This window comes from Agelaius tricolor, unplaced genomic scaffold, assembly GCF_023055355.1.
Source record: "Agelaius tricolor isolate 1412-34295 unplaced genomic scaffold, bAgeTri1.0.p SCAF_10, whole genome shotgun sequence".
NCBI classification, from domain to species: domain Eukaryota; kingdom Metazoa; phylum Chordata; class Aves; order Passeriformes; family Icteridae; genus Agelaius; species Agelaius tricolor.
In genome coordinates, this window is record NW_027269270.1 from 19,418,385 (window position 1) to 19,431,897 (window position 13,513).

A 13,513-nucleotide genomic window follows, 5' to 3' on the forward strand; every position below is an offset into this window, starting at 1 on the left:
CAGACTACCTGTATTTTCTTCTACTCTTTAAGCAATTTAAAAAGGAACAAAATTTCTACAGATGTCTAATATCTTCCAAACAACCAGAAGCTAACAATTTTTCAATTGCCCGTTACATAAAGGTATTTGCTATAAAATTCAGAATTAAAAAAAATAAACAAAACAACCGAAACAGCAATTGTAGCTTCAGAACATTCTGCTATGAAATTAAGTGAACTCATAGTGTTTGGTATCTTAAATAAGATGTGCCTCACAGGAAATATGATAGTACAGTTTTATAGAAAATGAACACTTTTGAAATATTTATAAATTTACATGAATATCATCCATATATACCATGACGCATTTCAATAATTATTCTACAGTACAATGGGAGTGCATGCTCAAACAAAACACCTCAGCAGTATTTTAAAGCAGTAAACCACCTAGCCAATTTCTGTACGTTCTGTAGTTTTTCTAATCCACTCTCCCTGTGGTTGAGCAAAATCGAATTGCCTCTCACATTTGCAGACAGCTCTGTGAAGGTGATAATAGAGCTGCTCCCTGCTGTCATGAGGCAGGAAATAGGAAAATGGCATATGGGGCTAGAAAGAAATAAAAAGAGAACTAAACAAGAACAAAAGAGATTTCAACAAAGGACAACTATAACCCAATATGCTTTGCAAGTTAAAATCTCTTTTCATAATAATTTAACGTACTTAATCATTTATCTGCACGCTTCCCAAAAATTCAAATGCTTGATATCAACTTCTCTGTAAAGTTTTATTGCCCAAAACATTTGGAATAGAAGTTTTAATAAAAATCGTCGTATGCAATGCCTGGAAATCAATGCATTCTTAGTACCCATGTTAAGGGGCTGAACTTATTCCAATCTGTTAGTAATTGATCTCAGAATCTGTAGCTAAAATTTAATATATAAAACAGTGTATACTTGGATTATTAGTTGTAAACCTGTTGAGTGACACCTGAATAGCAAAATATTAAGAGAGGATTATGATTGTTTATGTGTACCGACAATATCAAAGACTTCCAGCCTGTTTAAAGACTACTTATCTAAGCTGCAGAACAAACTGGAAGTGATCTTTTAATTTACAATGAAATCTTGGTTTTAATTTTATTTTTTTTTGATACGCTATGGGCCTCCAAAAATCAAGTACTTACATTTATTTACAGTGCTTCTGTATTAAATCTTACTGAAGTACCTTAAAAACAAAAAGCAAGCCTACTATACCTTTCCTTTTACACTCTGAATGGGATCCACCACCACAGCAACAGCTCTTTCTGATAAGGCTTCAAAGCTCTGCTGAGTATTGATATCTACACCAGACAACCAACAGCCAAAGCCAGGATGACTATGATACCAACCAACTACCATCTCAGGTCTGAAACAAAGAGGACATTGAGATTTTTAAAAACATAAACACTTATCACAAGAAGAAACAGGAACATATCAGGGCATAAATTATGATGAGCTGTGAAAAAAACACCATTAGTAATATTTAAATTACTCACCATAGTATGGTGAAAACATGGACATGAATAAATGAGACAAAAGAGGGCTATCATTAAGGGATACACATTAGCAGTGGTAGATCATGCTTTCAGTTTTTCACCCTGTTACCACACCTTCCCTGAACCAGTTTTTACCCTTTCAGCACTTGAGTAAATATCTACTCTTTAACTCCTTGGCATCGAAGGTTGAATTTTCACGGCAAAAAGTCCATTTCAGACATGGACAACGGGAACCAACGGTGGGAAAGGATTAAATATCAATTAAACCAGCAGTAGAACTAGGAACTCAGTCAAAAAGCAATTTGCACTGTTCTGTTCAGCTGCTGAGCCTTTTGCTAACATTAATTTTGAAGTTTTTCCCACAGTAAAAGAATTTGAGCAAGCAGACGACAACTGTTGAGAGGTAGGAGTGAAATAAAAATTTGTTTAAATACTAGGATCTTTGCAAAATTATTTTCCGTTTCTTTTCATTAAAATTGTTCATGAGTAAGCTATAACTTCAAAAATTTTTTAAATTTTATTTGAAGGATTAAATAAAAAAATCAATCTTTTAAGCAGGTGCTGTGTAGTAATCGCCAATGCTAAACTGAGCAGCATTCTAATCTTTCTGGGTGATAATCAAAGCTGTAGATTTAACAGGAGTGACAATCTCCTGACAATTGAAATGCATGAGGGGGACTGAATTACATGCTATGCTACTCACCTAATTTTTGGGACAATTATTTGTTTTTAAACATTATTAATAGCCCTTAGATCACAAGTTTTGCAGAAAGCCAGCCGTTTCTTCTGAAAACTGTGCAGGGAGCACTTGTGACTGTCAGCCCTCTTTACAGTGCCTTACCTTCCCGTCTGTTTCAGCATATCCAACATTTTTGCTTGAAATACAGGATCAACTGCCTCCACACTGACACCCTGATTTAAAAAACAGACAAAAATCATAGTAGCTGTACGTGAAGCAATATTATTAAAAGACAGACAGAAGCAATATTATTAAAAGACATAGTAGCTGTACATGATGCAATATTATCTTTTAACTTGTAACTTTACACAAACAAAAATTTTCATAAGCATCTGTTTAAAAAACAACCTGAATACTTTAGTACTACATGACAGAACACCCTTAAATGCAAAATTTTTAGAAATGTATTTCAATGTGATTTTTTAAATCCTGAAAGATTATTCTGAATTGCTATTTAAGTAATCTTCACTATGAGTAAACATGATTAAATAGGCATAGGAAATCACTTTTTTGTCCTCTGTTTGGTCTGCAAACAGTGGCCTGTTGTTTGTCCCAAGTTCAGCTCTACACGTTCTATTCAAGATAAATATCACATATTTACTTTTTGCAGATTTTTATATTATGCACATGAATAAAGTCAGGACAAAAGAATTTAAAATTTTCATGGAGTGCAGCTCTGAGTAACAAAGAAATTATCCCATGCCTGTTTCAAGCACATTTCATTCCAGTTACATGAAATAAAGCACCATAAATTCCAATTATGCCCCTTGACTCTTCACCTCTTTAATCTGTTCATAAAATGGATATTCTTACTCAAAATTTAAACACTTTTGTTTTTCATATCAAAGAACTATCATTTAAGAGACATGCAACTAAGATCTGTCAAAGAGAACAAGTTTGAAGTATATCACAATTAAGGGCATGATACACTTCTAATCAAACCTCTTACATTTTGAATATTTCTGCTGGCTCATACTACATGAGTTTTGAAAGTTATCAATTTATAAGCCTTATAAGTCATATAATACACTATATTTGTGCATAAAAAAGGACACAATATCTGCATATATTGCTATACACACTTAAGTACTAGCCTTCTCTCAAAAAGAAGTTTTGACTACATTTCTTTTTACTGAAATCCTTTAACCATTAGACTTGTTTGTATTATAACTCACAGCTTATACCTCAGATTGCTTCAATGAGGTAAAGCATAAAAACATTTTTAAAAATATATTTACCTTGAGGAAAAAAACAAACAAGCAATTAAAATTATCGAGGTCTAGATGCGAAGAACTCACCGTTCCAGACTGTGGCATTGCAAAAACATCAATCACTCTCACAGTATAATCATCAACAAATTCCCCAAGCATCAGACCCATAACTTCCATAGGGACACCAGCACGACCATGCTTCAACATCTGGAATTAAGACCAAATGACACCATATGTTTAAACGAAGATTCAAGTCTGATTTGAGGTAGTTTTTTCAGCCTTTGTTGATCTCTAGCTAATTTGCAACTTGTAGCACTTTTGGAAACTGTAGCAAACTATAAAATAGAAAAAACAAACCCAACAAAAGAGAACTAATTAAAGTAAGTTTCTGAGGGTTCCAATCAGTAGTAATTTATTTTTAAAATAAGTCTGGCCAGCACTTAGGCAACACAAGTCCATTAACTCTGGACTGCTGCCAGGTGCTCTAACTCCAGCATTATATTCAGACATAGTATGTACACAGAACACTTACTTTCAGCAGTGCAAGGGAAGAGATATAAACCTGTTCCGCTGTATCGACTGCAGGAGCATCTGTTGGTGGCCCCTATAAAAAGAATAAACAATTATTTTCATCATCATTGTTATTCTGCAGTTTCTGAATATTTTCTTTTGTTTTGCATATTGCAAAACTTGTAGAAAAATGCATATGTAATTGATTTAATGAGTTAGATGTAGTTGTTACAAACAAAACAAAAAATTGCACACCCAATCCCCAAACCCTTGTTTACAGCACTTTCTGTCACTAACATTATTTTGTAATAGGTCACCCAGCCATCATCCTGTCACCCCCCACCTCAAACAACACAGTCTAAAGAGCAATCTTACCAGAGCCAGTCAAATATAAAGCAGGCAAGTGTTACACTGGATACAAACCTGTTACAAGCCGTTCAGGCAAAGAGTCAGATAAGTTTCCATTAGTCAGCCTTGCTGCAATGCTAACCTTTGTCAGCTCTAAAATATGGCCAGTTCTCCAATTAACTATGTGTTTCTTACAGTGGTGTGAATGTAAATGCTGCTGGGCTAGCATGATTAACTGGCACCAACACAAACAGCAATTTCCCTTTGCTTCATCAGCTTTCAGCTAAAGAGGACTTGCAGATAAAGGCTATGGGAGTACTTTGCAGATACACTGGTACAGTGAGAGAAAAAACGGACCTCTGATCCCTAGGTGGAAAAGCTGTGAACAAAATACTTTGCTCTTTGCCTTATGAGTAGTTATTCAAAAATTAGCACAACTGTCCCAGGTGTGAATGATTGGTTGAAACAGGTTCTGTGTAATGTTGAAATTGAAAAACACAGGAGGCAGCAGTTTAAATGTCCCTTTCTTGAGGAACAAGAGAAATATGGCTGTTATATACAGAATTCCACATGAGCATCCCTCATTACAGCCAATTAACAGCACATTGATTACTTTATTACCAAATTTCCACTGAAAAGACATAGCTTACTTCTGCATGAGGTGATGCAAACTTAGAGGGGCAACAAAGCAACTATGGAAAAAAAAAAAAAAGATACTCAAGTAAAGATATCAAGTTAAAAGAGGAAAACGGTGCCTTTACTGAACCCTTTACAGATTTAGAAATTTGAGTCCACAGTTATAAGAAAAACTGGGGGAAAAAAAACTTTTGAATAAATTCTTAATTTTTCACTTCAAGTGAAAAGATTCAACACAACATGCATCCTCATGACATCAAACAAGACACAGCGATCAACACAAATCCATTACTTCCTGAAGATAAAACTGGATACTTAAAGTAATCAACACATTATTATTTGTACAGGAATTATCCTTTCTGCATACTCTGATTTTCATGCACACAGAAAAACATCAGTCTTCAGAATAAAGCCTTAAAGACAGTAAGAAAATTCAGTTGTGGGGTTTTTCCCCCTTAAAGTCAATTAATCTATGAGTTCTACATCCACTCTTTGTATTGTGAATCCAATCTTCGTATTTTGAAACTCACATATATGCATGGATCTGTCAACCACACCCACTTCCTAAAAGCTTCAAACCTCTATTTCCAACTTTGATACTGCTGACCATCATCAGTATTTGCCTTTCCTCACTTCTTACTACTCACTCCTAATTCTTCTGTCAGTCTAGTCTTTTCATCCACAAGCTTCCAGCAGGTTTCCCTGCTTTTCACCTTCCATAGTATTCTCACCAAAGGTCCATTTTTCATCAACCTCACCCCTTTATCAAGTATTTCCCTGGCCTGGCCCCAGCCCAGTGAGATGCTTCAGTTGAGATGTACTCCTCTAGCATCCACACTGAAACACACTAAAAGCAGCACTTTAGAACATTGCCCAGAACCAGATGGACAGAGCACCTGCATCACTTATCCCGAATTTTCTGCAATTAAATTGACTGGCAAAGCTTCAAATGCCCAAACATTTTGCAATGCTGTTCCCATGTTTTTTTCTCCATAAACATGTCAGTTTACTTTTTAAACTCTATCTCCTCTACTTGAAGTCTATTCACTTAGAAGTGTTTGCTTAGAATTTGGAAAGCACAAAGACTCATGTTTCCACTTACTCAATGCAAAGAAAAAAGCCCAGGTAACCCGAGTTTTAATTTAAAAGTAACTTACTAGTTTGTTAACCAAACCATTTTTTCATACATAATGCTCTCCCAATTTTCCACCAGTTGTAGACCAGAAATGGTCTGAAGGGAAGATAAAAATAACTAGTAACCTTGTGCTTTAGGAAGAGCCCTAATACCCATGCTGTGATCACCAAATGCATTCTACATTTGTTCCACGTTTTGTTTAACATTTCACTGTAAGCAACCATCCCATTACACCATTCAGTAATTTTTAAAATAAAGAATAGAGTAATAAAAATCTCCCCAGATTAGCACAAACAGTTCCACGATTTCTGGAAGGCTAATCTTGCTATTTGACTGAGACTAGCTTCTCCAAGATCAGGAGGCTTGAACTGAAGCTTACTCCACAGACTATGGCTCTTGGATGAGCCTCCTCTATGAAATTTCTAGTGTTTGTTAAAATCACATTGACACCTGTCCCGCAGCTGAGGCATTAATCAAAGCTCTGTCCTCTGTATAGCTGCCCGTACCCCCAACTTATAAAAGCTTATTATTCAAAACTTTTCTCATTTTAGAGATCAGTCAGTAGATTCACCACTTAGAGGGAGGAAACAAATATGAATACATTTTGTTTCTGTAACAAGGCAGATGAATCACCTTTAGTTTAAGTGAAGGTAGGAACTAAAGCAGGGTGTTCCTTGTATTTCCTTATGATTTCTATATTCCTTGGAGCATCCAAATGCTCATTTACTGTGATCATGGTGCAGAAGAGGGCATACCTAATATGATACTTCATCAAATCTTTAGGCATTCTATGAGATAAAATAGAGGTTTTTTTCAAAACTTGCATTGAATACCCGTTGCCAGCACCCACAGTCAACAATTTATTTTCAGCATAGCAAACTCTGTTAATTCATAAAGGAATTCTTCATCAGTGCAAGCCAACTTGATTAACTTTTGCTATTTTTTTTAAAGCCATAGCATTCACTGTGAAGGATTTTACATGCTAAATGTGTTTAAATAGATATAGAAGTTACTACATTAAGGATTAGGAGGGATCAACAGCATACTTCACTACTTCATATTAAGCACATGCAAGACATAGTAAAAATATCAAACATGAGTTTCCACTCTTACTGTGCAGTTCAACCAATTTACCTGAACTTGTAAAAATTAGCTAATGGTAGTACACAAGGCAGGTTTGTTAACTCTCAGTCATCTTATAAATACACAGCACATACCAAGTATTTCCTTGGTCATTGATGCTTCTTTGTGTGACCTCACTATCTCCTTTCCATCTGCTCTGTTCTTCTTATAGATTTTAATTACCAGCTAGATTATGGGAAAACTTAAGTCCTCATTGCACCGTACCAATTACGTGTATTCATTTTCATGTTAATATTCCTTCTTTTGTTTTTAGTATCAATTACAACGAACTGCTCAAAAGAGTACTGAAATTCAGGAATCCTGAGGAGGAAATGATCCATAGGTCAAGTTCATATTATTTTTCTATCAGAGATAACTGCATTAGTACATTAGTATTTCTACAGAAAATTCTAAACCAAAGTTCATCAAACTCTTGACATAAAACCTTCAAAGATTTAACAGATAAAGCCAAATGGAACTTGGGTCTTCCAAGTAGTTTACTTGACTTTAGATGATTTGAAAAGAGAGAGCAGTTTGGAAACTGGAACCAATTTCTTCCATCTCTGATCACCTCCATTTCCACAAATGGCTGATAATGTAACACAGCCCTGGAGTGCCAGCCCCAGCTTCTGCGTGTTAGTTACACAGTATGTGGGAGCCACCTATGAGTTATGTGTTTTGAGATCTCTTTGGCCTGTTTCTGGTTGTCTTTCACAAAAGTTTACGCACTTCTTTCATCAAGCAAAGAAGAAGAAAGATTTTATTAGCTAATCTCTACATGGAGGCAAATATTTTACACTGACCCTCCACAGCATGTGCTATTACCACTGTTCATAAACTTCACTGCCTGCCAACTTTAACAAAGAAGCACCAGCCTTACGAAGCAGAGCACCAAATTAAATTAACTGGTATCAGGAACCCAGACAAGAAAGCGTTTGCATCTGCAATGCAAAAGAGCTGCTGGTGTTTTTGGTTACATTATCATATTCAAAGGACAGCTATGTCATTACATAGTTTTAGAAGACTGTCCATCTCACTGCAAAGCAGCGAATATTGCATACCTACAGCTTTATTGGATTATTTCTTGGAGAACTGGAGAAAAATTAGATTTGGAAACTGCAAGGACTACTGAACATTCTTTTTCCCAACCATGTATGTATAAGCTGGATACAGTAATTATTAAAATAAAATAACTGCTGTAAAAAATACTGTTATGTGTTACTGAAAAATTGATGCTTCTTCTGAATCAGCTCTATGCTTCCAGTCACTGAAATGAGCTGCCTGATGGCCACATCATAAAACCCAACCAAGCTTTAGGATTGTTTTTGTTTAGAATGGCAGAATTCCAAGGTCAATAATAATTGATAAAATTAGGTTATCACTATTCAAATAATTTTTTTTTTAGTAAGACTTGTAAGGGAAAAAGGATCGCATGCAAGTTATGGACAGAAAATTACATTGTAATATTAAATTATGCATGTTACTATTTTTGTTTCAAACAGTTAAAGAGATGATCCAATATAAAAAGCAGACCTTTACTTGGGTAACCCTTGTTGACGAAGTGTTAAAGGCATTTGCCATTCTTACAGGATAAAAACTAACGCCTTGAAGTGTTACCTACTCAGGCCTTTTAGCAAATTTGTTAACACTTTTAGGTATATTACTTCACCTTTCTCTTAGTGTGAACCGATATAAATTATTTAGCCAATTTTATTATTAAATGTGAACTAAAGTGTCATTTTAGAGCACTGTTCTTTATTTGTACTATTTTAGATTTATTCAAATAGCTAGAGGAAGCAGACTTGATTAATTACACAAGGAACTGAGAAATATTCCACAAATGGATACACTTTCCATTGTTTAAATGGATCTTAAACACTGCTCTGGTTTCATGTTAATAGCACAAAAGATGATTTTGAAATACATCATACCTGTTTCAAAGAAAACCCAGTTTTGCAGTAATAAAAATCCAAAGGCAGTGAACTTAAGTGCTGTAAAGCACATCTCAGCTTTAACGCATCAAACAACATATTACTGTGTAAAATAAAAGAATTATTACTACTTCTATTTATTTTTGTAACTGGAACAATTTAAGCACAAACATAGGACACACAAGCAAACAATGATTGCTATCATGTTTTATTTCTTTCCCAGTAAGCTAAGAAAGAACCTTTTAATAGTTTAATTTTGTGAGTATTAAACAACTAGTGTGAAAAACAAGCTGCATGTAAACTACTTCTACTGCCTCTGCTTCAATGACTAGCTGAGGCAACCTGTTATAGGAGGTGTTAATTGGCAATAGGAGTACAAGTCAGAAGCATGTTCCCCATCGTCCTAACCCAGCAAGGCTAGGTCATTAAAGTGGAAATGAATTCTTTCATGCCGACTTAACCCTTTCACTACATATTTTCAGCTGTTATATCCAAAGACAATTGAGAAAGATTAGCTAAAAAAAAAAAAAAGACAAAACCTCCCTTGGATTACTTTTGAGTTTATTAATCCCACCAATTTTTCTTCACTACCCTTCTCTACCTCCTCGAGAACAAGTGTTACAGGTAAAGATGACATTCTATTATATAGGTAAGGGGGAGAAAGGCAACTGAGGTATAAATGCAATGACAATCATTATAAAATAGTAATTTATCATATTAAAAGATGCATGGAAGGATGAGACACCTAAAGTGAGCTTAAATCTTCTGTTTTGTGGAGGTAAATTCAACTTTGTGTGTATAAATTGGTACAAGGGAAATAAACCTACAAAATACTATCTGCAGAGAGGACAAACATAAGCAAGTGTGCAAAGGAAGTAGAGCTGTTAATGATAGTAAGGCCTTAAAAGTCCAGAGTACCACTGTTCTTCTCTACTTTTTGCCAGTAAGTGGTACAACCTGCTGATATATGGATATAAAGAATAAGAAATTTCTTAGGTCAGCACAGTGTTTTTTACACATTGTTAAGCCTGAAAATCTAAGCAGAGTTGGGATTGTAGAACCATTTTCTTCCCGTACTGAGACAATACACTTCTGGAAATTCCCAACCCATGTTCCATCAGTGGAAGTGGCAAAGGGAGCAAGGCATATTCTGGGATCTCAATGGTTCCAACAACTTTGTCATGACAAGCACTCGAAACCATGTATTGCATTTTCTGCAGTACAGGAAGTTAACATGATCAGTCATGACAGAGAAAATTATTACATTCATACAAAAATATTAAAAAATCAGTGAGCTCAATAAAAAAGAGAAAAATATATTACTTGCATTGTGAATCACACACTAAAACTAGTAGCAAGTTGAAATTTTATTGCTATTTTCAAGCTATTACACACACAATTTTGTAGTTAGTTCCACATCAACAGGATTAGATTTTGAAGCTACCATTATGTCTAAACAGTTTGTATGTTTAGGTCCATTTTTATACCAATTATAAACAAGCAAGCATAACAGACCACAAAATACCGTAAGTCTCAACAAACAGCCTAGATTTCTTGAAGGATCACATTGTCTTGTTACACCATATGTCAGATGAAATAAAAATTGCAGTAATATGTTTGGTCTCAGAGACTCCAAAATGGAGTAGGGATACTAAGGAAGTATTGTGGCATCAACTGCTACCTTAAATTGAAAAATTTCTGAAAAAAACCTCACCTTAACAGGCTAGATAAAAACTCTCTCAGTATGTTTTACAAAATTCTGTCTCCTAAAAAAAGCTTACCCAGGTTCACATTTACAACAGAACTCCACGAACAGCAATATAGATGGACTTGAAATATATAACATTTCCCATCTCCCTTCCTCTTCAAAACCAAAATTACAAAACACAGAACTTTGTATAGCTTTGAGCAGTTGGTTAAACGGGTTGGGATCATAAATTTGCCAACACCTCTTTGGTGCAGAGCCAGAATTTCACTGCTTAGCTTTCTGCTTATTTAGGATTTTAGTTTCTGTGGGGCGGTGTTCTGTGGTTTTCTTTTTTAGGGTGTGTGGGGTGGCATTTGGTTTGATTTTTTGCTATGGTTTTGGCGGGGGGGGGGGGGGTTGTTTCTGGCTTTTTTGGTTGATTGGCTGTCTTTTTGCCTTTTTTGGGTTTCTTTTGTTGGTTTGTTTGTTATTTGATTGTTTTTAACTAAGCAGAACTTCAAACAAAAATAGTCTCTAGTTTAATGAGACACTTACAGAACATTATTATTAGAAATAAACGTTTACTACTCAATAATAACGTATTCCTGATGTAAAATTACTTATATATATATATAACTTTGATGCAATTTGCAATAGTCAGACTTCCTACAATGCTCCCAACACAACTGTTATATGAAATGGCTGCTTAAGTGTAATCTTCCCTAGGTCAGTGTTTCATTTATCTTTACCCCATTTAATCTGTACATTCATTGAGACACAAAACTCAAAGGGGTAGGTGTGCTTTATTACTGCACTCAAAATTCCTTATCAAGCATAAGGACAATTTGGACTAAATGTTTTTTAAATGTCATTTCCAACACAAACCAATCTATGATTCTATGACAATGTCATAGAAAAAAGCCCTAAGATTAGGGACATAAAACAAGTTCTCAGTAACACTGTACATCTTTTTGAAAAGAGCTCAATCTACTGGAAATAAAAAGAAAATACAGAGGTCAACTTCATTCCAGAAAAAGCCAGGACTAACCTGTTATCTACTCCCATCAGCATTACAGAAGGGATTTAGAACTGAGAGCCTCAATGCAGATGATGAGTCAGCACCTGTAATTTTGTCTGCCTCTTGTAGTCTTGCTTCAATGTAGATTTTTAATTACCTTATTCTAAATACAGTTCTGCCAAGAAGGCAGGATAGCCCTCAGCAGGTTCTGCCTAAGCTCACCCTCAAGTACACTTTGTAGGCAAAGCAGTTAAAGATATCTCCTCAGTATAAAGAACAATGCACTGGGTTCTAGGTATCTGTAGATTCGGTGTTGTGAAGAGCTGCTCCTCTGGATACAAGCAGGTGAACTGGGAGACTCAGTGGCAAGATGCAGTAAGGTCAATTGTTTGCAACACTTGAAAAAACAACTGATCAGCCAACAGCCACTGCCCCCCCAAAACCACACCACTATAACACTTCCAACTTTATAGGAAAACTTAGAGGACTCTCCTACACAGCAGGAAGAAAAGAGAAACCCTCACTCAAAGGTGCTGCATAGTAGCATTGCAACTTAATATTCAATTGCATGGGATTTCAGAAAGAAGATACAATTTCCAAGAGAAATAAGTTAAATTGATCGCTATAGGGTGGCTGTTTCCTGCTTGCAGAAAGGAACATTACAAGTGAATAGCTGACATGCCAAATGCACAAAGATATTTCTTCTTCTTTACCCTTTCTTCCCTATGTTCTTTCTCATTATGGCTACACTCATTTCCTTGTCCAAGCTCCTTTGTCTCTTTTGGAGAAAGTCAAAAGTCAGCTGGACTACACTGGCAATTAAATTGAGGAGAAGAGAATCTAATTGCCTAATTATTAGAAATATGGAAGTTTAAGATCTGAGGCCAAGAAGAGGCAGCTAAAAATGTTCTCCAGAGTAAAATAGCAGATCAGAGGAAACTGTAATGCTCAGACACAACCCACTGGCTTTTATAGTTTTAGTTTTATATTTGTTTGTGATTAATAGGTAAGACATGTCTGTAGTGCAGCCATCCTACTTCAAGACAGCCTTTATAACACAAATTACACAGAGGGTTTAAGTAAAATTATGGCTTCTCCTAAACCAATTTTATCAGGTTTCTCTTTTCCTCTCCCAATTAGCTCCTTAGGAGACAAATCACATTACAACAACTCAACTGTACTTCAAATGTATGAGAACTATACCCTGCTTTGCCATCCCCAGCAACTTTCAAACAAGCCTAACATGACCCATGGAGTTACCTTCTCCAGCAAAACCAGACCCTGGCCTGTGACCCTGGCCACACCTGGATCCTAAATTTGATATGAAGCTTTAATTGAACAGCCCTGTACTAAAACACTAATCAATGCAGTAAAACATTCATCCCAGACAGTGAAAGTAAGTGAAACAGCACAGTCTATTATCTCTAAGGTGGTTCTCTTCTCCTTAAAACAAAATCATATATTTTGTATAGAAAAACTGACGCTGAGACTTTCTGTGGAAAGTCAATTAAGTCTTCTGAACTTTCTATGGAATTTCATGTTGGATATTTTTAATGGATGAAATGAAAAATGTTTGTCATTGACAAAATTTTTTTATTCCTTAAATGGGTTGAGAGCTTTCAGGGGAAAAAAGTAGAACTGGAATAACCCATCCAAATTGTACA

At 35.5% G+C, this 13,513-nt stretch overlaps 1 protein-coding gene across 1 annotated transcript in view; it reads right to left on the reverse strand.

Annotated features, from left to right (window-relative positions):
- The window catches only part of PSMD14 (proteasome 26S subunit, non-ATPase 14), a 49,107-nt gene that overhangs the window by 22,664 nt on the left and 12,930 nt on the right, over nucleotides 1–13,513 (reverse strand). The window contains exons 5-8 of the mRNA XM_071435052.1: nucleotides 3,995–4,066; nucleotides 3,550–3,669; nucleotides 2,354–2,424; nucleotides 1,232–1,382 (exon numbers count right to left, since the gene is read on the reverse strand). Coding sequence (XP_071291153.1) covers nucleotides 1,232–1,382; nucleotides 2,354–2,424; nucleotides 3,550–3,669; nucleotides 3,995–4,066 — 414 coding nt within the window. The remainder of the gene's footprint in view (nucleotides 1–1,231; nucleotides 1,383–2,353; nucleotides 2,425–3,549; nucleotides 3,670–3,994; nucleotides 4,067–13,513) is intronic.